This window comes from Talaromyces stipitatus, genomic scaffold (assembly GCF_000003125.1).
Source record: "Talaromyces stipitatus ATCC 10500 scf_1105507295515 genomic scaffold, whole genome shotgun sequence".
NCBI lineage: Eukaryota > Fungi > Ascomycota > Eurotiomycetes > Eurotiales > Trichocomaceae > Talaromyces > Talaromyces stipitatus.
In genome coordinates, this window is record NW_002990118.1 from 1833982 (window position 1) to 1856870 (window position 22889).

Here is a 22889-nt window from a genome sequence, read left to right on the forward strand (position 1 = left end):
TTTTGCCATACAGACATCCAAGACCACGATCTGGTTTTGATTTTCACATTTTGTGTACAAAATCCGTTGATGCGAATCTACATGCGGCATATGGCAAACTAAGTTACTATCAATTCACGGTATGTGGTTAGAACTTGGCCGGGATCGCCACTGTTGCGGAAAAGCTCTGGATTACGATCATTAGATACGCCTTCACTCTTCCTGTGGACGGGACCTGGAGCTATAACAGCTGACGCGAATATCGGCATAACATCTCACTAAATAAATCATATCGTTTTGCATTGAGCGCATCCGACAACATGCTTCCGTCGAAACAAGGTAGCTTTGGTACGCCAGGGAAGCCTTTCTCCGTATCGTTCTCAAACGCGTCTAGAAAGCCGCCCAACATCCCGCAAAATGCAAGACCACGTGTTAGCTCATCGCTGAGACATCGCCAACATATAAGTCATGACGATTCCGAAGAGGAAGAAGAAGTACCTGTTGCCGAGGAGGTAACGGGTTTCGCCATGGGTGGGGCAATCAGCAAGAATACGGCATCAAAGAAAGAACCTCTTGTCATCAAAGTAGAAAGCAAGAATAATTGGCGCGATCGACCGGGAACCAATCGCAGGGGTAAAAATCTACTCCCACAGGAGGTGCAGGCTGCTGGAAATGTGGCTGTTGTAGAAACCGAGACGCCCAGTATGTCCTACGGTCTTAGTCTTGCCCCGGCAAAAACTGCGACTGCCGGGAATGTCACTGATGAGAAGGAAGCGGACGTGCCTATGGAAGACGCTGTACCTACGTCTGAAAACGATCCTCGTGCACCTCTTACTCAAGATGAGATTGCGCTGCAGGCACTCATTCGTGAGAGTGAAGGCGGCGATAAGGTAAGGCGGTCCGATATAGTCATCGCATCAACCACAGCAGGAAGCCGCTACGACGAAACGAGCTCTTTTCGGGCAGATGTTGCTACACGTCCTGATCAGGCGAGCCTGGATGCCTACGATGCGGTCCCGGTTGAAGAGTTTGGCGCAGCCTTATTAAGAGGTATGGGCTGGAAGGAAGGTCAGGCTATTGGACGAGGAAATTATGGAAATACCAGCGCTGCGAACGAGGCTCGTGTTCCTCAGCGGCGGCCCGGGTTTCTAGGAATTGGCGCTAAAGATATTGGAGGTGCCAAAGGTGCCGAAGTTGAAATTGGTGCATGGGGAAAAGCCGCAATGCGCAAAGGTTCTAGGAAGGGTGGCGATGGTAGTGGAAATACGGAAGGGGTCTACATGCCGGTCGTCATGAAAAGTAAGATGACAGGTGAACATTTAACTGAGGAAGAGTTCAAACTCCGTCAAAAGGAGGCTAGTGAAAGAAAAGCAAATGGGAGATCGGATGGTCACTCATCTCGTCCATCTACTATTAACGGCCGGGATAAAGGCCGGACACGCCGTTATGACGACGAGAGTGATTCAGACCGCGATCGAAGCAGGCGGCACGGAAAGTCGTCTACCTCACGACAAGATCGAAGTCTATCCTCTGGAGCTCATGACCGTCGAAGCCGTCGCTATGATGATGATGACGATGATAAGAGGTCTTCCCGAGATCATCGACGGTACCGCGATAGAGCTGATAGTGATTATAAGAGCAGACCTCGATCGAGAGAACGAAGTCATCGTGATTCCGGTCACTCGAGACGGGGTCAAGATTATCATCGCACTAGAGACCGAGATCGTGATTCTGACCGTAGAGATAGGGATACGGATCGCCACAGATGATTGTAAAAATTGCATTTGACATTGTTTCGCAGAACATGATGCTGCGACAGAGCTTTTTTCGTTGTTAGAATCAAGATAGGCAGGATACCACAAAAAAGATTAGTCACAGTGCTATATACATGAATGGCATGGCATATACAACAGCCTCGTGGGGTACTCCCAATTCCTAAACTCACACTCAGAGATGGTTATACACTTTTAGCAGTTATAGATCGCAATGAAGCGGCATTCTAGCAGAGATTGAAACGCAGCAATGCAATGTCCAGGAAGACGAGAAAGTTTCTGCGGCTGAGAAGAATCTGTTTTAGGTTCCGTGAGATGGCCACTTCTCATTGTAGGCCACAGCCCTATATGGTAATAGTAATACTGCGCTCTACATCTGTTATTTTCCATATAAATAATCAAAGGTAGAATCAAATTGCTCCAGATAAAGTATCATTTCAAACTGCTCCCAAGACTGAAAATATCTGATCACATATATTTGAGCTTTGGACAATTCATAATCATGTCTGCAGGTAAAAACACATTCTGATGCACTTCAATTACATATCTCAATCTCTAAGCTATTCTAATATCTCTCAGAACCACATCATACCAGCGCTTTCGATAAGGTCTTTCATCATAGACATCATAGTGAGCAGGATGGAAAGCCAGCACCGCCACAAGCAAAGAAAGAGAGCGAAATACACAAGCTTGAAGGCGATTTGAAGAAAGACGAACAGAAGCTTGAGGACTATATTGACAAGGATGAGGAACTTGAAGAGCAGGGTAAAACCTACGGGGTTTTGACGTGATGTTGTTGAGTTCCGGTTATGGTTATATCCCTGGATGTTTTGATATAACTTGAAATATAAAATAAAGGAATCGATTCAGACTTGACTTAAACATATGTGGAATAGGTTCCTGTAGAATAGGCAAATTCCCAAAGTTCATACAGTAAGGTGAATGCTGAGGATACCTGTAGTTTTCCACATCCCTGGCCATCGTCTCTGCTCGCTTTACTCGTAACCTCTATAGGTATCACTTGAATAGTTTACATGATCTCAATATCCATCCAAATTCTTTGCTTTATCTCCTCTATGGCGGCGCACAAGCCAGCCTCCAGGATTTGATGCTCTCCCCCAACTTTGCGCAGCCATAGTTGCCATCCATCTCATTATTGTTTGGTTCAAAACCACAATTGCAATTAGTACAGCCGTGGAACAGTTGTAGATAGAGCTTGAAATAAGGATCCGTGCAATAGACCTTTTTCTTCAGATCATCTAATACTCCCCATTCAACAGACCATAGGTCCTTGACTTGATTGTTCTCCCAAGAGCCGTAGCATCCGCTTCCAATGTTTGTCCAGGTATACCCATCCCAACTTCCATCCTTGCCACAGTTGGGGGAGTAAAAGTAGCCTTTGACGCCGTACCAGTCTCGAGGTTCTAAACCGGTGGAATTGTCCTCAGGTTCGCGAACGGCCACGGGCATAAGCAAGGAATAATCTGCACTATTCATTGTCGAGAGTAATGTAAGCTTTCTGTCCTCGACGGACTCACCCTGATGGGTTTAGAATAGGATAGAGTTCGATTCCCTACATTGATACTTTCTTGCCTGTTTCCAGATCAATCAGTTGGGCACTCGCAAGAGCGGCCAAGGAGGTGAGGAAAGCTGTGGCAGCTTTCATGATGGCTGAATATCTGTTGATGTACAACTCATATCCTGAACAACTTGCAATGCTTGTGACAGTCAATCGAAGGGTATTTATACTGTAGCCTGATCGAAGGACCTATCTATTATGAAGTCCCAATTTCCAACAAATCCTTTTACTTACCCACCACCTGAACATTATTGCAGAGGGAAATCTCATCCGATGAATCCGTACGAAATGAATCATTTAGCCATAACATTAAACCACGTGGGCTCACAATGCAGCAAAAAAACCCCAATATAACATACAATACCTGTGTTGACTAATCCAAGTAATAGTACTAACTAGTATTAATATCATGCCGGAGCTGTATCTCTTTCGCGGATATCTCATCCATCACTATCTAGTGGATATCCATGGGGTAGAGTCAGGAGAGCTTTCAATCGTCAGTTCCTACCTAGGTATCCTTTACTGAGCTACTAAATAAGACTCTGAAAAGTGGCAGTTTAGACCAGGAGCACTACTATCCATATTACGTACTTTCGAGCACAATATATTTCTGTCTTTGCGCCACTCCCTAATCGTTGTAACCTCACCCGACATAATCTAGAACAGGTATAGCGGTGACAAGGTAGTAGTAAGACATCTACAACTAGCCACTAATGACAACCTGGAATTTCGATTACATGTATCTCACAGGAAGAAACATTACAGGAAGACTAGTAGACACTTAATAAATCAAGTAGTGAGGTTCCTGTCGGACCGTGAGGTGAAAGAACATGCGAGGATGTCAATGAATATGCTAAAAGCATAATACAAACGCGATATATACCTAACTAGTAACTGATTATCCAATACAATTGCCCATGAGCTGTATCTATACACATAAAACTCCTTTTAACATATCAAGCAACGCCGGAAGAACTTTTTGGCTGTTCATGCTTCGAGCATAATAACATCCTCTTCACGCCCAGACCTACTATCACCATTCTTATCTGCAGATAGACCAGACACTAAGCCCATACCACCCTCCATCTCATCAAGAATCCATTCCACAAGATAGCTCTCATCGACAAGTTCTTCAACCCGTCGGTAATGTCGATCAGTGTACGACGACAGGGCGTTAAATACCTCTTTCAAGGACAGACCACTAACATCCTTTCGACTTCTTTGGCCTTGAGTCACCGCAGCTGGAGGCGGACGGTTGGCTAGTTCAATGAATGTTGATGCTGGGTATGACCGGACTAGAGTGTAGAGGATGCGTTGCGCGACTTTGGCGGTACGCACGTTCGTGTTCCAGGCACGGAGACGGAGAAGTAAAAGGTATAGATTATCTTGATCGAGAGACTGTAGGACTGTGTCCACAGCGCTGTTGCCTGTTAATGCAGCAGAGTCCGCGTCCTTGTCATTTCCATCATTTTCGCTCTTCTTTCCATCGACTTCGTCAATAGCAGCGGTAAATAATGAAAGTAGTCGAGCAGGATGGTTGAGTTGAAGGGCGAGTGTGATGGCCTCTCTGTATGCGCCAGTACGGATATAGTTTTGTAATTGCTGGTCTTGCTCAATGCGAGCAGAATTAGCTGAGACCGCAGCAGTCAGTGTGGCGGATGTCGTGTCCGTCCAGAACGTGACAGTGGAATCAGCAGCTCCTGAAATCAGCGAGTATGGACAACTTGATGGTGACTTGACATCGGATCTCGATCCTGAAGGGGTTGGAGAAGCGAGAGCCCAGACTCTGTCCGTGTGATTGTCAAGACTAGCCTCTGACTCACCACTATAAGGGGACCAGATCTTCACCAAACCATCTGCGGCAGAAGAGGCGAGGAGTGGACGAGTTGCTGTGCGGTCCTGTGTCTTGGGGTCAACTCCATCTTCTGCATCATTTTCCGTTGATAACTGCGAAGGCGGCAGCCATATCACCTTTAAGACGCTGTTTGTGTGACCCTCAAATGTGAGAAGGCAACTAAAATCGGCCAAATTCCAGATTTTCACGGTTTTGTCACCTGAACCTGTTGCAACCAATCCGCGGCTGGTGCTGGTGCCTGCATTTGAGCTAATGATTGGCATGTCACGGGGTGAAAATCGGACAGACCATACTCCTCGCTTGTGACCACGAAGAATACCAACCACTGATCCGTCTTCTGCGGACCAGATCTTCACAGTTCGATCCTGAGAAGCTGAAGCAAATAGGGTTGCCGTGTAATTTACGTCCAAGGAGTTGATATCTTTCTCGTGTGCTTTTCTGGTATATGCTGCTTTGGGAGTTGATTGGGAGATACCCAACTTGCTAGTGTCCCATTTCTTGATTGTCCGATCTTGAGAGCCTGTGAAGAGAAATGCTGGAGGATGGTTCAATGGATCAAGATAAGCTTTTGACCCAGCTGGAGGTGGAGTTCTGGGAAGTGCAATTGCTCCCAGCGATTCAGCGTGGCCTGTAAGAATTGCTGCACATGTATAGGATGAAGTTTCAGGATCAAGACGCCAAAGACGAGCTGTGTTATCTTTGGCGCCGGTAGCCAGCCAATAACCGGGGGGGGTCGACGTCCAGGCAGACAATGATATCGTCGTGACCCTCCAAGTATGTGACATCTGCTCCAAAGTAGCTATCACCTTTGCCGTTACTTTGCGTGTCTTTATCAGGAACTGTGATAGATACAACACGAATGCTTTCAGTATTCGTCGCCATTGCTAGAAGAGACCTCTCTGGACCAACATAAGCCAAGTCGATGACCTCATCATCGTTTCCGGAAATCCTTCTGATAACTGGCAAAGGTTCTAATGACGAGCCTGGTTTATAATCGGTCAAAGACTCGATAGAGTGGAGTCGAAGTGTCTGATCTGCGTGGACAGTAACCACAAACGACAACTCGGAAGAGTACTGGGTCGTGATAATAGCGTCGGTTTCAGAGCCTTCTTCTTGTTGTTGGATTATTTCTCCTCCCCTATTGGTATCCCAGATGCGTAAAACACCTCTCTCGCCACCAGTGAAGCATAGACTAGTATCAGAAATAAATCCAGCGGACTCTATACTTTCTAACACAGGAATTATGCGACGACTTTTCCATGTCTTCGCATCCCAAATTATAACCGTTTTGTCGCGGGAAGCCGAAAGCAGAGTATTTTCGACTGGAGAGTAGGACAAACTGCGCACCACGGAGACATGCGACTCCAAAGAAGCAATCGGTTTTTTCTTGTGCAAGTCCCAGACTCGCATTTTTCCCTCTTCATCACCAGACGCTAGCCGGATTGTCCTTGACCTTTCTGCCTCTCCGTCGTCATCATTTTGCTTCTTGTTGGTTCGCTTCGATCCATTGCGCTCGCCCACGTTTGTAATAGCCTCGAAGAAATTGAGTGCGGTTACCACTCCCCCGTGTCCATGAAATGTATGCGTAATGAACCCACCCCTGATATCCCATACTTTGATAGATCCGTCGGCACCTCCGGTGGCTAAAAGAGTTCCGGTGGGATCGATAGCCGTGGTGACCACGGGAGAGGTATGTGCTTTGACGGTTCTTAGTAGAGTTGTTTCTATGGGTCCTTTTTCGTCAATATTGAAAGGTGTCAGGGAGTAAAAGCGCATGGACATCGATCTTGAACAAACGACAACGTGAGACGCCGATGGTGTAACTAAAGTAGAGAGAGCAAGATGTTAGTTACAGCAAACCCGTAGAGAAGCTATTGACTTACTTGCTAGGCTAGTAATGAGTTCTCCATCCTACACAACTATCGGTAAGTCTAATTGTAGTGAAGATCCAATAGGTTGTCAACTTACACCTTCCAAGCTGGCCAACTGGTCGCCTGTAGTGAGATCGACAATAAGTGCATCTTCTCCGACACATGATGCAAGTATGCGACCACTGGCATCTAGCGATGTGCTTCCTCCTGTGTAAATAGGATGCAGCGTTCGCGACGCCTCGAATGTGGTTTTCGCACTGATTCTCGACATATTGGACTGGGTCAGGCGCCTGACAAGTCGATCCCAACTCAATTATGTTCGCATTACCCACTTTCGAACCAAATGAAAATAGACAGGATAACCAGAAATGCAGTCAAATTTTGAAAAAAGTTAATACTCGTCTCTTGCTGAAATATGGCCTCCTGGGCTGTTTTGCTGAGATGCGATTTCTTCTATCGCGGCCGACTTTTTTTTTTTGAGAACATTTTAAAGGCTTTGCTTTGTTTGCACTGTTTGCACCTCGCGGGGGGACAAAATAAGGTGTGGTCCGTGCACAGCCCCTTCTCGGTCTGGGAATGCGCCGTCTCGCTTAGTCAATCTGCTCGACATCCGAACTTTACCTCATCGACCAATACATGCACCTCCTTCATGTGTCTGTTAACAACTTGGAGATCTGAGAAGAGTCTTTACCAACATATATGATATGCCCACCCAGTATCTTCACATATATCAGCCAGTGATCGGGTAGGCATGGGACGCCAACCATACATAACTCGGCTGGCTCTGGTAAGTCCTGTCTATCCATCGTTTCCAGCACCCTATCTTCATTCAACCTGCTCTCCATAATTGCAATCAAACAATTCGCGCTACAAAATTCAAAGCTCAAACCATCATTCCAGCATTAAGTTTACGTATGGCCCAGACATCTCTAACAAGAGTGTAGGGCCGCTCTCCATATGAGCCACCTAGGAATGCAAGTGCACAATACCAGGCATATCGCAGTCGTAATCACAATGCAGATGGATATGTCCAACAGTATGATGAACGTGGGCATCCTATCTTCCCCGAGTCAAAAGCTCTGGCTCGTGAACTTCGACGAGCCAAAAATGATGTTTTGTCAACCATGGGGGTTGTTGTCAGTGGCGAAGCTGGTCGCTCAAGCATCTTGAAAGACAAGAAGGCCGTCAATGCTATCACGGCCGAAAATGATTATGGCCTCGTCATAGTGGCCTTCGACCATGCTATGCACTTCTTTGGATCGTGGTGGGTAAGCTCATTGAGCAGGCGCGTTCAGGTAAGGACAATATTCCACCCTTACCGGGTTTGGAAAATGCCGTTTGCCGTCGACTTGATCTCTGATCACAATACTAGACCTTCAGAAGCTATACCAATATTCCACTGATCCGCTTGTTCAAGTCTGAACGTCAAAGATTCGGATGGGCAGCCGAATGTTTCGCAGGTATACCTCTCTGGGCTGCCAGAATCATTTTACCTCTATGCAGGACACAGTTATTTGAGCCGCTTTTGAGCTACGTTCAAAACAAGCTCACTCCATACCTTAACCAGTCCTGTACTCGACTTGTTGATGGATGCTTCTCTATGATTCGATCCTCGTAAGCACCACCTGTTTTGAGTAAAACCTATCGAAACTAACGATGGCTCACAGGGCGCGACTTGCTTCATTCGTATTCTTCGAGCAGGTCCATATGTTCTGCATTCTGCAGACTCTTCACCTCATCCCTCATAATGTCTTCCCACGGCCCGCATTTTTAATCCCGTTTACGAAATTTTCTTTAGTTCAGAGTCCATCCCTCCCATCTGACTTCTCACTTGTTTCTCTCGGATGCTTTGCCTCGAAATTAGCGATGAGTCCCTTCGCCTTTGCTTTCGTTTATGTTCTTATTAGGCCTATTGTTGAAGATAAGATATATCGATTGATCAGAAGGCATTTGCCTAAGCAAGATCGCCCTGATGAAATTTCCATTCAGGTTGCTATGGAGAATGATCTTCTAGAATGGACGTTGCCGACAGCCGGTCGGCGAACGGAGGAGGAGACTCGTCGGAGCAATATGAGTCTACTTGAAGATATGAGAGAAGAGTTGCGCAGATTACAAAAATGGTTATTTAGCCGTTTCGGCTATAATCACGATGATTTTTCTGACGAGAAGATCAGCATCTGTCTCAGCCACAACGATATTGACACCGTTCGTGAGAATATCCAAGCGGAGCCTTCTAACCAGAATAGTTCCCATCAAATACCGAATCAGTTAGGCGAAGCTGCATTCGCTACTAGACCAGTTTCTCTTGACCGTGATCAGAGATTAACAGAAGGGCAATTGACTCATTCACCTGGCGAAATTACTCCGAATGCCATTGAAGTACGCCCTGCTGAAAGAGGCGAAATCGTCCAAGACCAATCACCAGAGAGCTCTTGGGTTCCATTTCAGAACTATGATCAAGACTCGCGATCCGACACATTGTTCTCGCGGCCTCAAACCCCTGAATCACCACTAACTTCTCCTCGCATTCGCGCATCATTAACTCACCAGAATTCGTTTACGACGACAATGGAACTCTCGCTTCAAAGCAGCCGAATTACGAATAGACAAGATGAGCTTGAGCCCGTTGTTGAAATTGAGCGCGGCGACACTGCACTAGGTAACTGGCCGGTTACTCTTGATCAGCCTCCGCTTGAAGCCACCGAGTTAGTCCTGGATCAAATGAACCCAAACGCGAACGATGCAGTATTAGAGCAACTTAACACGGCGGCTGATGCGGGACCTGCGAGTATCATGTCGAATCCGACAGAAAACGACGGCCTGCTGGAGTTGCTGAATAGAGAGCTAGCAACAATGGACATACCGCCAGTCTTACCGCATATGATCGAGGAACCCATGCACAGTCCTACTCACCAACCTGATATGGATGCATTGTCCGATCCTGGCACTGAAGCATCAGCCTCACGAGTACCCTCCTATCTACCTCCGTGGAGGTCCCTAAGTCAAGACCGCTCCGATTTGAACAAGCAGCGTGTCACCGTCCTCTCGTCATACCCTGCCGATGCTTTGGCGCACCATCTAGCCTCATTTATCAGCGGTTTTATATTCATTCCGTTTGAGTCGTTCTTCTACCGATCCTTGGCTAGATCCTACTTATCGTCACGGCTTCCCTCTGTCTATGGTAGCAACAGTCTCATCCCAGTTTCCGACATTCGTCCGCTTAATGCACTCGCTGGTGGGGGTAGTAGACGAGATATGATTGCATACATATGCAAACTCACCCTGATACAGGGCATTCAGGCTGGTGTGAGTGGTGCTATTCTCGGGGTATGTTCGGCTACTGCGGTTGGGATTGGAAAGAGAGTGTTTGATTGGGGAAATTTGTAACACTAAAAATGTATTTATAATTGGTCAGTTTTACCTGGCGTTGAACATGGTCTGCTAGAGGCGATTTCTCCATGAAGACACGAGCTTATTTGGGATTGTATTAACTTAATCCATTTGGATATATTTCTTCATGATAACCGACCATGGTTTATTTTACAAATACGTAAGTACGTACAATGCTAAGTAGCCGACGTATACCCACCTTCCAAACTATAAAGATCATTTCCCTTTCCCTTTCTGCATCCCCGGCGTTTTCCTCCTCTCCCAAACCATCAAATATGACTCCCTAGTAAACAACGTCTCACTCTCCGTCCGCTGAACATAAAGATCCTGAATCTCCAACCACTCCGGGCCCCGTTGTTGAGCCTGCTGCTGCTGCTGCTGCTGCTGCTGCTGCTGAAGTTTCGCATTCTCAGCAGTCATGGCCTTATCATGTAACTGTACTAGCCACGAGACCTTCTCACTACCAGCACCAGCACCAGCACCGGTGGCTGTTGCTGTTGCTGTGGTAGTAGATTTGTCGCCGGCAGCTGCTAGGCCTTTATCTACTGCGGCGGTATCTTCTCCTGCGCCCGGGGTTGGCGCGTTTGCGTCTAGGATGATATTTGAGACGAGGTCGTATATGATGGGCTCACCAGGAGGCCAGAGTTCGGGATTTGGTTCGACATACGGTGACATATCCAGGGATCGAGGGGAGGGGAAAGTGACAATGGTTGGGTTTCGTTCAGAGACGAATTTATTTTTGCTGAAGCGTTTGATGTGGAAGAGGAGATAGGGGGGTAAAGGGTGCAGAAGGCGATGGCGGACACGGTGGGATAGTTTTTCGGATGCTGTTATACCGTTGTACTTATTGAGGAGGGTCGTCAATGGTACTTGGGGGATGATGGATTCTCGGTTCGCGGATTGAAAGAGAGGCGTAGGTGGGAGGTCAAGAGTGAGAATTAAAAAGGGAGATGTTTGTGTGTTTGTCTGACTTGATTCAGTGAATACTAGTCGAGAATTTGTGGTATCAGAATGCGCTGTGATAGCTTGACTTTCGATACGTAAATGGCCCTGAAACGCTTGTTGAATGACACTTGTGGGTGTTTTCGATGGTTTTTTTGACCCTCCAAGGCTGAGATGGAGGTTATTCAGAAACCACGAAAGAAACTCGACAGGGTCTGACTGATGAGTTAGGGTAAACCGCTTCGAAGAACGTAACGCAATCTCTTGAAGCAGTTCGTGGGGAGACACATGTGATTTGAATGCCTTTGGATTCCATAATTTCCGCACCAAAGTACTGAATCTGACCGATAGTTGAGGGGATCCTGGGACCGGGAAGTTTTGAAGGAGGAAAAAATTGCGGATCGGCGTGACGTGGGCGAGTACTTGGACAACGACATTCAAATAATCATTCGCTTTGATGTTATTCATTCCAACGTATCCTATGCATCAAAATTGATTTAGTAACCAACCAAGATGGCTTGCGGCAGAGTAGTTGACTTACCGGGCCGGTATTTCTTGCCCTGTAGATCCCATGCATCACGAACCTCCTTATCGAGCTTCAAGACATCATTCTTTGTGAACGTCGGGTCCACCACGTATTTGATATCATCCAGACTTTTGCTCTTCACTTCGTAGCCCTCGGGTAGAACGTAGACTTTCTTCGTCTCCATGTTCACAAACACATGATGTCCGATTTCGAGCGCATGGAAATACGCATAAGACTTATTGCCTCGCCCTTGGAAATATTTACCGCACACCAAACAAGCATAAACATTAATATTGGATAACGACACCGAGCAAAGTTTTTCGAAATCGAAATCTAGAACGGCGCGATTGATTGTGTCCAGATACAAGTCACCGTATCCTTCAACGGGTTGCGACTGACGTTGAGGAGCTGCGAGTAGCGTTTCGTCGTCATCATCAGCTTCTGGAGATTCCGGTCGAGATTGTTCAGCTTCTTGCAGTTCGGCTGCTTCTAGATCGGCCGCAGCGAGGATGTCTTGTCCATTGCGTTCATCTTGCTCCCATTCGCGACCATTCAGATGGCCATTTTGGGAATCAGTTTCAGCAAATCGCGGCTTTTTGGAGGCGGGTGAGTTCACGCTAAGCTCTCGTTCAAGTTCGGTATCGGCTTGACGTTTAGCCATATTAGTTTGTTTTGTTTTGGAATATCTTGGATGTTGTTGATATTCGAAGGGCGAGAACCCAATGCGACTGGGATTGGGTGAAACAAAAAAAAGCTCCCGTCAGTGCAAACAATTCAAACACATTTCGGATCTGACCTCGTCGTCTTTGCTTCATCTTCAAAATAAAAGGACATACTAAATGGCACATATTATTCATTATTGGAGATTATTTGGAGAATTATCTGGGCTTGAAAGCAATACAAATCTGATTTACAACTCTCCAAAACTACAACTTTATCCACTGAGCCACCATATGAACCTGGTATATGGTCAACGCGCATCAAAACTACATTCATGGAGATAGTTAAGACTTTTTTCAAGAGATAAAGCGCCTTACGCCGGGCAGATTCGTATGTATAAGAATGTCTGGAGTGATATAGAAACTTCAAGTAGTTCGTCATAACAAGGAAAAGATTATCTCTAACTTTGTATCCTAAGAACAGTGTAATGCTATGATACAACGCTGCACCAGGCAGGATTGATAATCATTATGCAATCGCCACTTTCCTTTCATTATCGTAATCGATTTCCTGAATTCCATCCTTCGTGACAACCTTGACTAGAACCTGGTGAAAAGTTAGCTTATCGCGACGATAAGTTCAGAGAGCTAATGAAAAGCACGTACTCCTTTGAAATCAATGGGTAATCTTCGCTTCAATTCGTCCGTGCAAAGGTTCAAGAGTTTCAAGCCTTGCTCTAACTCGATATCTGGGTGATGGTGTTTATCAAGAATTGATAGGCAGTAATATCTGAGTTCGATAGTCAGTATCATCCACATCATGTATACAAACAGGAAAGCAGTCCTCCGGTTTGGTGTGCAGACGTACTGGGCATATCCATGTGCGGCATATGGAACCTGGGCGAGGGATGCCAGGTAGTCTACCCAGTAAAGACTGGGAGTGTTGGTAATAGCATCAACACCACCGAGCAGCAAGTTGACAGTATATGGGTTTCGGGAGCGCAAAGCCCGTGCAAGCTCCCCTCGCACAAAGTTTCCGACGGCAGCTGGGCTGAGTTCCGAGTCGTTGCGCATCGAATATAGCTGTACGTTGGCCTGAATGTATTCGGCAAATTGCACTAAAAGGCATTCTCATCAGCTTTTCTCTGCCAGCAATAACTCCTTGAGGCTGGTTATTACCTCCATCACCGGGCTCGCCGGAAAACGCCATTAGGGTGTGCTGGCTCAGGTTTCGGGTTTTGTCATCTGTAGCCTTGAGGACAGTTGGGCCTCTCATGGCAGCTTTGGAAGCTGCGATGATGACAAAGTCTTTTCCCGTGATTCCGAGTAAGACCTCCCTATTGAACGAAATAATGTAAGCTACCATGATAACGATTTGTAACGAATGATGAAGCTCCTTACATTGGGATTGTAATTCGGTTCTTGACGTTCTAACAGCTTGGTCGAGATACAAACAGGGCCGGATCGCTTTATTCCTGAATAAGCGGAGTAACCGAGATCAAATTATCCGCAGAAATTGGCAAGATAGAATCTGTGAAATGGGTTGAATGAGAAGCTGATGGAATGAGAGTTACCGCGTGAGCTTGACGCCTAGCAGAGCTACGTCGGAGAGAGCTGGGGACAAGCAGACAAACAGAGCAAACATAGACCTTGATTTAGGCGTTATTATTTGTCCGGTGGTCGGCCCGCCAAGATTTCGCAGCACGGACCAATGGTGCCAAAAAAAAAAAGATTTGTATGCGGAAGAAAAAAGTTATAGCTACCAAAAGCCAAGTCACGAAACGACATTGTCGGTCAACCTAGGTCTAGAAGGATACTAAAGGCTGTTCTTACATAGGATCAGACTTTAGTGCTTGCTTCTAGGCAAAGACATTATGTCATCTTTTTTCACACTGCCAGCGTCTCAGCGCAAGCGGAAGAGAGACGATCGTGTGGCCGCACCTGGGTCGAAGAAGCGGGGAATTGCAGCAAAAGGAAATGCCCGAGAAGATGTCTCACGAAGGAGACAAGAGCGTGATGACGACGAGTCTATATCAGGGAGCGATCTTGAGGACGCCGACGCCGAAGATGTATCTCAATCTGGTCTTTCGGACGATGCGACTTCAGAGGACTCGGACGAGGGCGAAACAGCAGCAGAACGAAGACTGAAGCTTGCAGAAAGATATCTGGAGAACATCCGTGAGGAGGTCGATGAGGCTGGGTTTGATGCAGCTGAGATTGACCGTGATCTGATCGCTGAACGATTAAAAGAGGATGTGGTATGTTGATGTTGGAAGTAATGCTTATTGATTCAGCGGCCTAATTAGTTTACTCATAGGACGAAGCAAAAGGTCGCATATTTCGAAAGATTGCTTCTCAACTCAATTTCTCTGGCGCTTCACATTCCTTCTTCCGAGCCGATACGCAGACAACTACTAGCGTTGCTATCCACCCTCCGTTCGCATACACCGTCTCGAAAGACCGAACTTTGATTAAATGGGAGTTGATAACACCCAAAGGTTCGCAAAATACAAAGAACAATAGCGAGAGAAAAAGGCCCGATCATCCCGGAAAGAAGAAACCCATCAAATTAAAATTCGTCAAGGGTCTAAAGAAAATTCGCGGTAGTAAGGATCCTCAGGGACATACTGGGAATATATTGGCTCTTGCGGTATCACCGTCTGGTAAATATCTTGCCACAGGAGGTGAAGATAAGAAATTAATAATCTGGGACGCTGAAACGCTCACTCCCATGAAGACATTTACACAACATCGGGACACTGTCAGCAGTCTCTCGTTTACACGACATATTTCTTCACACAGCTCAGGAGAACAATTGTTTTCCGGCTCTTTTGATCGCACAATCAAGACATGGTCACTCAGCTCTGGAGGTCACGCGTACGTGGAAACACTATTCGGACACCAAGATCATGTCTCCTCAGTGGCATCAATGATGACAGACCAATGCGTAAGCGTTGGAGCCCGTGACCGAACAGCACGTCTCTGGAAAGTGATTGACGAAACCCAGCTCGTGTTTCGCGGGGAATCCTCCAAAAAGGAACAATACCAGAACAACACTATTGACTGTGTGGCTGTCATACCACCTACACACTTCGTTACGGGATCCGATTCGGGCTCCTTATCGCTCTGGTCCATCCATAAGAAAAAGCCTTTACATACCATCCAACTTGCACATGGCGTCGATCCAATACCTCCCCCCGAAAAAGTATCATCAGAGACGAATCCTGAAACTGCAGCTCACAATACCCGCTTCTTGCGTCCCATGCCACGATGGATTACAGCATTGACCACAGTACCCGGTACAGACGTCGTTCTCAGCGGGAGTTGGGACGGTTGGATCCGGGCCTGGAAAGTCTCAGACGACAAGAAGACACTTATCTCTCTTGGACCGTTAGGGTCTACTCGAACCCCGCAACCAAAACACACATTCTTCAAAAACGGCGACGTTGAACAACAACAACAACAACAACAACAACAACAACCCACAAGTAACATGGAAATCGATCAAAAACCAGAAGAAGAAATGGAATCACTACCACTCCTAAAAGGCGTGGTAAACAGCATAGCAGTCTTTGAACGACGACCCGAAGCCAACAAATCCGGCACAATAACAACAAAGTCCAAAAAGAAGAAATCTTCTTCCAAGTTAGCAGCAGCAGCACAATCAGAAAAGGCGCCGATTCGCGGACTATGTGTTGTAGCTGCCCTAGGCAAAGAGCACCGCTTCAGTCGCTTTAACTGTTTCGCAAATAATCATTACAAGGGCCCCAGTACCGAAGGCCGGAATGGAGCTGTGGTCTTTGAGGTTCCGTTTTTCGATAATGTGGATCATGAGCAGATTGAATTGGAGGCTGCTGAGACTGCTGAATAGTTTAGTCGCAGGGCTAAGTGATTTTGTGTCTATAGAGAAATTATACAACATGTAGCATTGACTGGCTGTGCATCATTTTTCTTTTTCTCTTCATACATTGTACATACTTTTATTATATCATCAAGCGGCATGGATGATTGGGGTCAAATACAAAAAGTTTTCTGCTTTCACTCTTCACTTCTCCCGCTATGAGCATTCTGGAAGTATAGAATCATCGACCTTTCTACCTATGGATGCAATCTACATAAGGAGAGAAAGGGCAAGTTCATAAATTAAAGAGGAATCCTTTTTTGTTTGTTATAATAAATCCATCATTAGAAAAAAAGCTATGATATTCAGGCTAACACCACCACAATGAAAACGGCTGGCTGAAATGGATTCGTAGATGAAGGGGAACCGAAAATAGTATGATGTAGCAAGACAAATAACAATTAAGACATACTATAAGTAAAACTGAAAGAGAAAGAAGAAGTGGATGTATTGGTTGAAACAAAACGGCGAGGCTTGAGAATAGAAGGAAGTAAGAGGAGGACTTCATTAGTCGACGCTGGAAAAATCAAATAAAATAATATATTGTCCCTCTCCTGGCACGAAAGTAATTTCATCAATTGGCTATTACTCCTGCTCTAATGCTATTGTGTTGATCATGACGGTCATATGGCAATATGTTGTGGATATTCATGGGTGTTCTGTTACTGATGATGATTAATGATATTCTCCCTTCCAAACAGAATGGCATTATCCCTATCCGATTAGCCACTGCGCTCGTGTTGAGGCTGCTTATCCCAATTTATTTTTGGTGTATGCGGCTCTTTCATCGTCTATTGTTTCTCGATCTCCTTGTTGCGGGGACTGGCATTTCGTCTTCAGAGTCATCTTCGACGTTGATCGCATTAGTGGCTGATGTCCCGGCGCCAGAAGCGCGAGGTGAACTGTTTATTGAGATTCTCCGAGGCATTCTGAAAGCTCCTCCTCCTACTCCTCTACCGAATAATGTCCCGCTAGCTGGGCGGTTTTGAACCGGGGAGGTTGGTGCAGGCCCCCTGTAATTTCTGCTCAAGCCCATTCTAGAGATGGGATTACTTCGGTACGATGGATTCTGGCCCGCTCTTCGAATGGGTGCTGGTCGAATTGGTTCGTCCTCCTCATCTTCGTCGCCCTCGTCCTCGGGATCCGATCTATGATGGAAATCAGGACAGCGACCTCCATAGCTTTCTGGGCTCTCGGGATCTGTTCCCGGATCGATTTCATCGCTTCGATCACCTACTACCGTAGACCGATCTGTGTTGTATCCGTCTTCACTGTTCTCATAGTGCATAGAACCGTCGTCGATGAATGAGTCCATCTCCTCATCCTCGTCGTCTTCTTCCGAGTTGTCGGAATCATCAGATTCACCATCACTCGTATGGGTCATTGAAGAAACGTCTGTTTGATCCATATTGCTGTAACTACCTTCTCCTAACCAGAGAGGTGGCATGAATTGATGATTGTGAACTTGGTAATGGTGATGCCCAAAAATAGGGTGCTCACCCATATCGACTACATCGTATACCTGCCGGGCAACATCAAATGGTATATCAGGCGCGTAGTCCCCCCATCCACCTTCATAGTCGGTAGAATGATCATCATCTACATCATCATCGTCTTCATCTTCATCCTCGTCTTCGTCTTCGTCCTCGTCATCTTCGTCCGTCATTTCGGAGTAATCGTCGGAGTCGATCGTACCGTCCTCAACATGATATCCACAATTTAGACAGCCGTCATCTTCGAGCTCCCAAGCACAATTCGGACACCTCGCTACGCCGTCTTCGGCATCGAAAATGGGACCCATGGGATGGGGTTTAGGCTTGAAGCAACCTTGAAATAGACCACCGGTAGTGGGGTTGTCGTTTGTTTTGTCCTTTTCGAGTTTTTCCGCTTCCTCGCGTTGATTCTTTGAATGTTCTGCCGTCGTTTCGCCTTTTTCTAAGAGTTCCGCGTTACTGGTAAACATTTGGACGATGGCTCGGACCTGTGGTTTCTGCATGAATTTTAATTTTTGGAAGGTTGATTGGAATAACTTACCAAGTATGCAGGAGCCGGTTGAATCTTGACTTGAGCTCTACAGTCTGGACAAGTTTTGTGAGATCTCCCGCTACTGAACCATGATGTGAGGCACTGTTATAGTTAGTCCATCGTTCAGTCTTGACGCGCCAGTAGGATAACTTACTCCATAGCAGAAAGTATGGCCACACGCCAATGTATACGGCTCGTACAAGGGCCGAACACAGATACCACATTGTATCAGTGCACGAACTTCTTCAACGTGCCCTTGAAGTGTTTGCAAAAGCTTTCTCAACGTTAGCAAGGGTCCTGCGAGAACAGCATGGATGGAGGCAAACTCACTCCTGACGAGTCAACCATGACAGAACTCTCGCATGTTTTATGTGATGTAGCCGATGTAGAACCCATAGCGACTTTTGTTTTCTTCTTTTCCTTCACAGCCATAACACTGCAAGAGGTTGGAAACTGAGATGAGATGTGAGTGGAGGTCGAGGGGAATCTGAAGGCTTAAACAGCCCGACACGAGAGTGTAAAATAACCGTGGTTTCGCGAAATCGTGGGCCCGAAAAAGTCGTGGATGTCGAACAAGAGAAAAAAAATCTGTCCTTGTAGGTACAAAGACCACCAAAGTCGATCGATGGAGATGGTTATTGGTTCAGCTCATGATGGTCGATACTCTCTCACAACTTCACCTTGATATGATGAGAGATCGCGACAACAGCTCGCACAGACAGGTCAACAGCAGCGAGAGTCAGGCGAAAGTCGTGGGGAGAGGATGCGATAAGTATGGGGGATGGCTTGATTCGTGCTCTCTCCAACGCCATCAAACGCCCTCCAAAAAGGATATGAGCCTTACCGCCTGATATTGCCTAACGCCGCGGCACGTTGCGTCACGTGAGAAAAGCGGCAATGACCAGCCAATCGCGATGGAGTGTGTGGCGGGGCGTTGGTGGAGCTGCCAAATCGAGGCTCATCGATATCACGTGACTAGCGTGCGTCGGCGCTTACTTTCAACAGACAATAGCTTGTAGAAAATATACTTGTGAGTGATTGTACTCGAGTGATTCTCATTGGCGCTCTCAATACACTTTGACACAGTTTCTACCACGTACGTAGTATGTATAGTCACAAAAAGGGATTGTTACATGAATTGATACGGTATTGATACATGTATCCTGTATGTATGGCGTGCTCAGGATAACCAACCCAAAACCAGAATTACATTACGAAGTGGGTACGCCTACTTAAATACCGATCAATACCCATTCTTCTCTTCTACTTCTTCTGTCTCGACCCCATTTGCCATTGACATCTCCATTGATATGGTGCGAAGGATCCAAATCAGATGATGAAGCCGATGTTAGTAGCTTGGCCAAAGGACTCACCATGTTGCACTTGACAATGCCGACTTCTCATTTCGTCCACATGGACTGGCTGAGGCAACTCCAGCTTGGGAAGCTCGCCTTGGACACCAGGGTAGGCATATCCTAACGCAAGCTGAATGGACTACGTCCAGGCTATATTTATGTGAATTCTCGAGATATAGAAGGAGAAATCAACTCAATTTGTTGGAAACTTCTACGTCCAATCTTAACAATTTGAAGTCAGGGAAATTACCGGTTCTGATAGATTTCAATCAGCGACAAACACCAACGCAGTCTTATTGAAGCAGAAATCGAAGTCTCCCGAATCGAAAAATATAGACAAAAACGCTTCAAAATAGATACGAACAAACATCAGCCGAGAGCGACTTATATCACTCCAAGCGACAATCATATGTCAGAGAAACCCCAAGCGAAATGAAAAAGATCCCAAGCAACCAATTAAACCAAGCTATCTGAAAAGTACGACTTCATGCAAAACGATTGTATCCAGAACCACAAAGGAAATTTATCAAATTTTCATAAGCGGATTGATCCCCTACGCGGCAACAGTCTCCTCAACGTAAAGACCTCTCCTCTTGGCAGTTTGTCGAGTTTCTTCAGAAACCAGATGACCATCACCAATATATCCCTTTTGCACCAATTCGTCGCTTACCATCTCCCGGTCCATAGCTTCAAGGAACTCAATCTGCTCCCGAATAAATCTCTTTGTTGCAGCTGTATCAAATGGTCGACTTGCCCGCTTGCGATCCCTCAATTTGCGACCCATGGCCTGGAAACGATCTTGCAAAATCTCAAAACGGTATTCGGCGTATTGGTGGTAGAGTTCTTTGAGGTCGGAGATGCCGCGCACTGTGGTGAGGACAGTGTCGTCCTTGACGGCGGCTGATCGGGGACGGAAGGAGGTCACGGAAGTAATACGTTCGGCGGCGCCCAAGGCACGAAGAGCTTGATGCTCGATATAGCGACCTTGAAGAATGACAGCAGAGCCCTATTGACATTAGCATGGCATTCTTGATAGCTAACAAGGAGTAAGCGCACCATTTGAGGACCGCGAACTTTGACAGTACCGCCGTTACCCTTCCGCAACATGGTTTCTCCGCCAACCATAGTGGTGCAGTCAGAGAGCATGGTCACGCAGACAAAAGGATAACTGTCAGTGTGCCAGTCGACGACTGGTTGATCATCTTCCTCCAACGCACAGTCAGCAACCCCCTCGTCAGCATTGCGATGTACGATCTCCAGCTCCTTGGCTTTCTCTTCCTCACTCTTTACAGCAATGTTAATGTGAGCAATTTCCCAGTCCATGACGGGGACCAGGTCAATGCCGGCAATCTTGGAGATGATCTCCAGGACTTCAGGACTCTTCCACGCGTCATAAATAAACGGAGCGCATCTGACAGATTCATGAGTACGGAACACTTTGGGAAGGGGCCGACAACATACTCTGGAGCATATCCACGCAGCTGGCATTGGGAAAGGTTACTGGAGTATTTGTACTTGTCCCAAACCTTTTCGCTAAGAATTTCCGCTCGCATCTGCTTGACTGCTTCCTCGCTGAAGAGAGGGAACGGCTCTGACACACCTACGGGAGAGATACCTTGGCCTTCGGCGTAGTCGAGCTCTTGCATCGTCCATACTTTTGAAGGAGGTGTGAACTTGATATGTTTAGCTGGATCAAAAGTGACGCGCTCGGAGGGTGGCAGGTCATCTTTGACGGGAATGATAGGTTTTCCTTCTCTGGTTGAAGGTTTCTGTCGAGTCACTTTGACTTCTTCAGTAGAAAGTTCTTGAGCAACTTCTTTGGGCAACTCTTGGATAGTCTCAGGAATTTCTGGTTCTACCACATGAGAAGATTCTTGTGACTGTTCCTCTTGAGGGATTTCTTGTGAAACTTCTAATGAGGCTGTTTGAGGAATCTTGGATGAAAGATCTTGAGGAACATAGTGGTACGTTTCGGGCGTCTCGTTCATGATGGGGGGGTCAGGAAGGGCAGGAGCAGTCATGACATTCGTGGCAGCCATGTTCTAATGGATGTTAGAATGGTCATAAGCAGCGCGGTGCAATAGAAAGAGGGAATGGTTTGAGCACCACTCACCGAGAAGATCACTGATAACAGACAATGACAGATATCAAGATAATGATATGCTTGATACAAAGTTTACTCAGTTGATATCTAGGGTTGGACCAGAAGACGATGGCCTTACTTATACCATCGTCATCCCTTACTCTACGTCTCTAGAAGATTGGACTGAAGCGGCCTTTGACCGTTCCTCGCCCGTTGTCGGTGCAAGCTCCAGCAGGACTACGATTCTGGACCATCAAACTTACTGTCGACCCGCCATCCGACTAAACCGAGTTGGTTACGATGACCCGGCAGACACCTGTGTGGCGTCCAGAAGCAATATTCCACATCAAACAAAACATGCTCCGGTGACTTGTGTACTGGCAGTTCGGTTTTCTTTCGCGCAAATAGCAACCATGATAGTCACATCGTGACCCGGGTCAATCGTTATTCGACAAGACTATGACACATCACAAACCCTAGCGCGATTAGTGATGAATCCACTTTCCGGCCTACTCCTTGTTCGTGTATGGAAATTGTGCCTATGTTTGGTTTGGCACCGACCACCACCTTGGACACCAAAGATTGGTTTTTCGACTTGTATCGGTGGAGACAGACTCGATGATAAGCGAATTACGATTTTACGACTATCCATCTAGTCATCTGGAACTGGACCGAACAAAAACTTTGGCCTTGGAAGAAGGAAAGAAAACTTGTCCGGAATGCAAACGATAAATCATGAAGGTCTGATCGACGTACAGACAAGAAAAAGAAAAAAGAAAGCAGAAACGAGCCGGATCAGGGCCCACGCGAGGTGTGGAGGGGCAGTTTGCGACAACGTTTCGGCTTAGTGGGTTTTGAATGGACTTTTTGACTCGTTTTGGGATATGGGATCTGGATCGTCAAAGCGGGCGATATCTGATTATCCGTAGTTAGTCGTTACCCTAACTATATC

General features: G+C 46.4%; 9 protein-coding genes across 9 annotated transcripts, besides 3 other annotated features; 3 read left to right on the forward strand and 6 right to left on the reverse strand.

Annotated features, from left to right (window-relative positions):
* Nucleotides 1-299: 299 nt before the first annotated feature.
* TSTA_047150 (G-patch domain protein (Spp2), putative) lies at nucleotides 300-2542 on the forward strand (the record flags this gene model as incomplete). Its single annotated transcript, XM_002485172.1, has 2 exons — nucleotides 300-1716; nucleotides 2331-2542. 2 exons carry the CDS (start codon nucleotides 300-302, stop codon nucleotides 2540-2542), a joined length of 1629 nt encoding a protein of 542 aa, XP_002485217.1.
* Nucleotides 2543-2825: 283 nt separating this feature from the next.
* On the reverse strand, nucleotides 2826-3417 carry TSTA_047160 (uncharacterized protein; the record flags this gene model as incomplete). Its single annotated transcript, XM_002485173.1, has 2 exons — nucleotides 2826-3240; nucleotides 3329-3417. The coding sequence occupies 2 exons, from the start codon at nucleotides 3415-3417 to the stop codon at nucleotides 2826-2828; spliced, it is 504 nt and encodes a 167-aa protein (XP_002485218.1).
* A 900-nt stretch (nucleotides 3418-4317) lies between these two features.
* Nucleotides 4318-7327, reverse strand: TSTA_047170 (small nucleolar ribonucleoprotein complex subunit, putative; the record flags this gene model as incomplete). Its single annotated transcript, XM_002485174.1, has 4 exons — nucleotides 4318-6012; nucleotides 6038-7008; nucleotides 7069-7096; nucleotides 7154-7327. 4 exons carry the CDS (start codon nucleotides 7325-7327, stop codon nucleotides 4318-4320), a joined length of 2868 nt encoding a protein of 955 aa, XP_002485219.1.
* A 480-nt stretch (nucleotides 7328-7807) lies between these two features.
* Nucleotides 7808-10443, forward strand: TSTA_047180 (uncharacterized protein; the record flags this gene model as incomplete). The annotated part of the gene is made up of 4 exons (XM_002485175.1): nucleotides 7808-7843; nucleotides 8001-8351; nucleotides 8429-8670; nucleotides 8724-10443. 4 exons carry the CDS (start codon nucleotides 7808-7810, stop codon nucleotides 10441-10443), a joined length of 2349 nt encoding a protein of 782 aa, XP_002485220.1.
* Nucleotides 10444-10662: 219 nt separating this feature from the next.
* On the reverse strand, nucleotides 10663-12575 carry TSTA_047190 (snRNP assembly factor, putative; the record flags this gene model as incomplete). Its single annotated transcript, XM_002485176.1, has 2 exons — nucleotides 10663-11867; nucleotides 11930-12575. 2 exons carry the CDS (start codon nucleotides 12573-12575, stop codon nucleotides 10663-10665), a joined length of 1851 nt encoding a protein of 616 aa, XP_002485221.1.
* Nucleotides 10810-10842: a microsatellite.
* A 408-nt stretch (nucleotides 12576-12983) lies between the features above and the next one.
* TSTA_047200 (proteasome component Pre1, putative) lies at nucleotides 12984-14179 on the reverse strand. Its single transcript, XM_002485177.1, has 5 exons — nucleotides 13975-14179; nucleotides 13753-13910; nucleotides 13442-13691; nucleotides 13240-13363; nucleotides 12984-13180 (listed from the first exon to the last, which is right to left on the reverse strand). Coding segments are annotated over exons 1-5 (612 nt in total). The 5' UTR covers nucleotides 13977-14179; the 3' UTR covers nucleotides 12984-13102.
* A 268-nt stretch (nucleotides 14180-14447) lies between these two features.
* TSTA_047210 (rRNA processing protein RRP9) lies at nucleotides 14448-16444 on the forward strand (the record flags this gene model as incomplete). The annotated part of the gene is made up of 2 exons (XM_002485178.1): nucleotides 14448-14831; nucleotides 14891-16444. 2 exons carry the CDS (start codon nucleotides 14448-14450, stop codon nucleotides 16442-16444), a joined length of 1938 nt encoding a protein of 645 aa, XP_002485223.1.
* Nucleotides 16023-16055: a microsatellite.
* Nucleotides 16445-16993: 549 nt separating the features above from the next.
* TSTA_047220 (uncharacterized protein) lies at nucleotides 16994-19312 on the reverse strand. Its single transcript, XM_002485179.1, has 4 exons — nucleotides 18830-19312; nucleotides 18654-18773; nucleotides 18509-18601; nucleotides 16994-18455 (listed from the first exon to the last, which is right to left on the reverse strand). The coding sequence occupies exons 1-4, from the start codon at nucleotides 18929-18931 to the stop codon at nucleotides 17259-17261; spliced, it is 1512 nt and encodes a 503-aa protein (XP_002485224.1). The 5' UTR covers nucleotides 18932-19312; the 3' UTR covers nucleotides 16994-17258.
* Nucleotides 18066-18128: a microsatellite.
* Nucleotides 19313-20116: 804 nt separating the features above from the next.
* Nucleotides 20117-22047, reverse strand: TSTA_047230 (uncharacterized protein). Its single transcript, XM_002485180.1, has 4 exons — nucleotides 21968-22047; nucleotides 21316-21896; nucleotides 20911-21265; nucleotides 20117-20860 (listed from the first exon to the last, which is right to left on the reverse strand). Exons 2-4 carry the CDS (start codon nucleotides 21891-21893, stop codon nucleotides 20408-20410), a joined length of 1386 nt encoding a protein of 461 aa, XP_002485225.1. The 5' UTR covers nucleotides 21894-21896; nucleotides 21968-22047; the 3' UTR covers nucleotides 20117-20407.
* Between the last annotated feature and the right edge of the window lie 842 nt (nucleotides 22048-22889).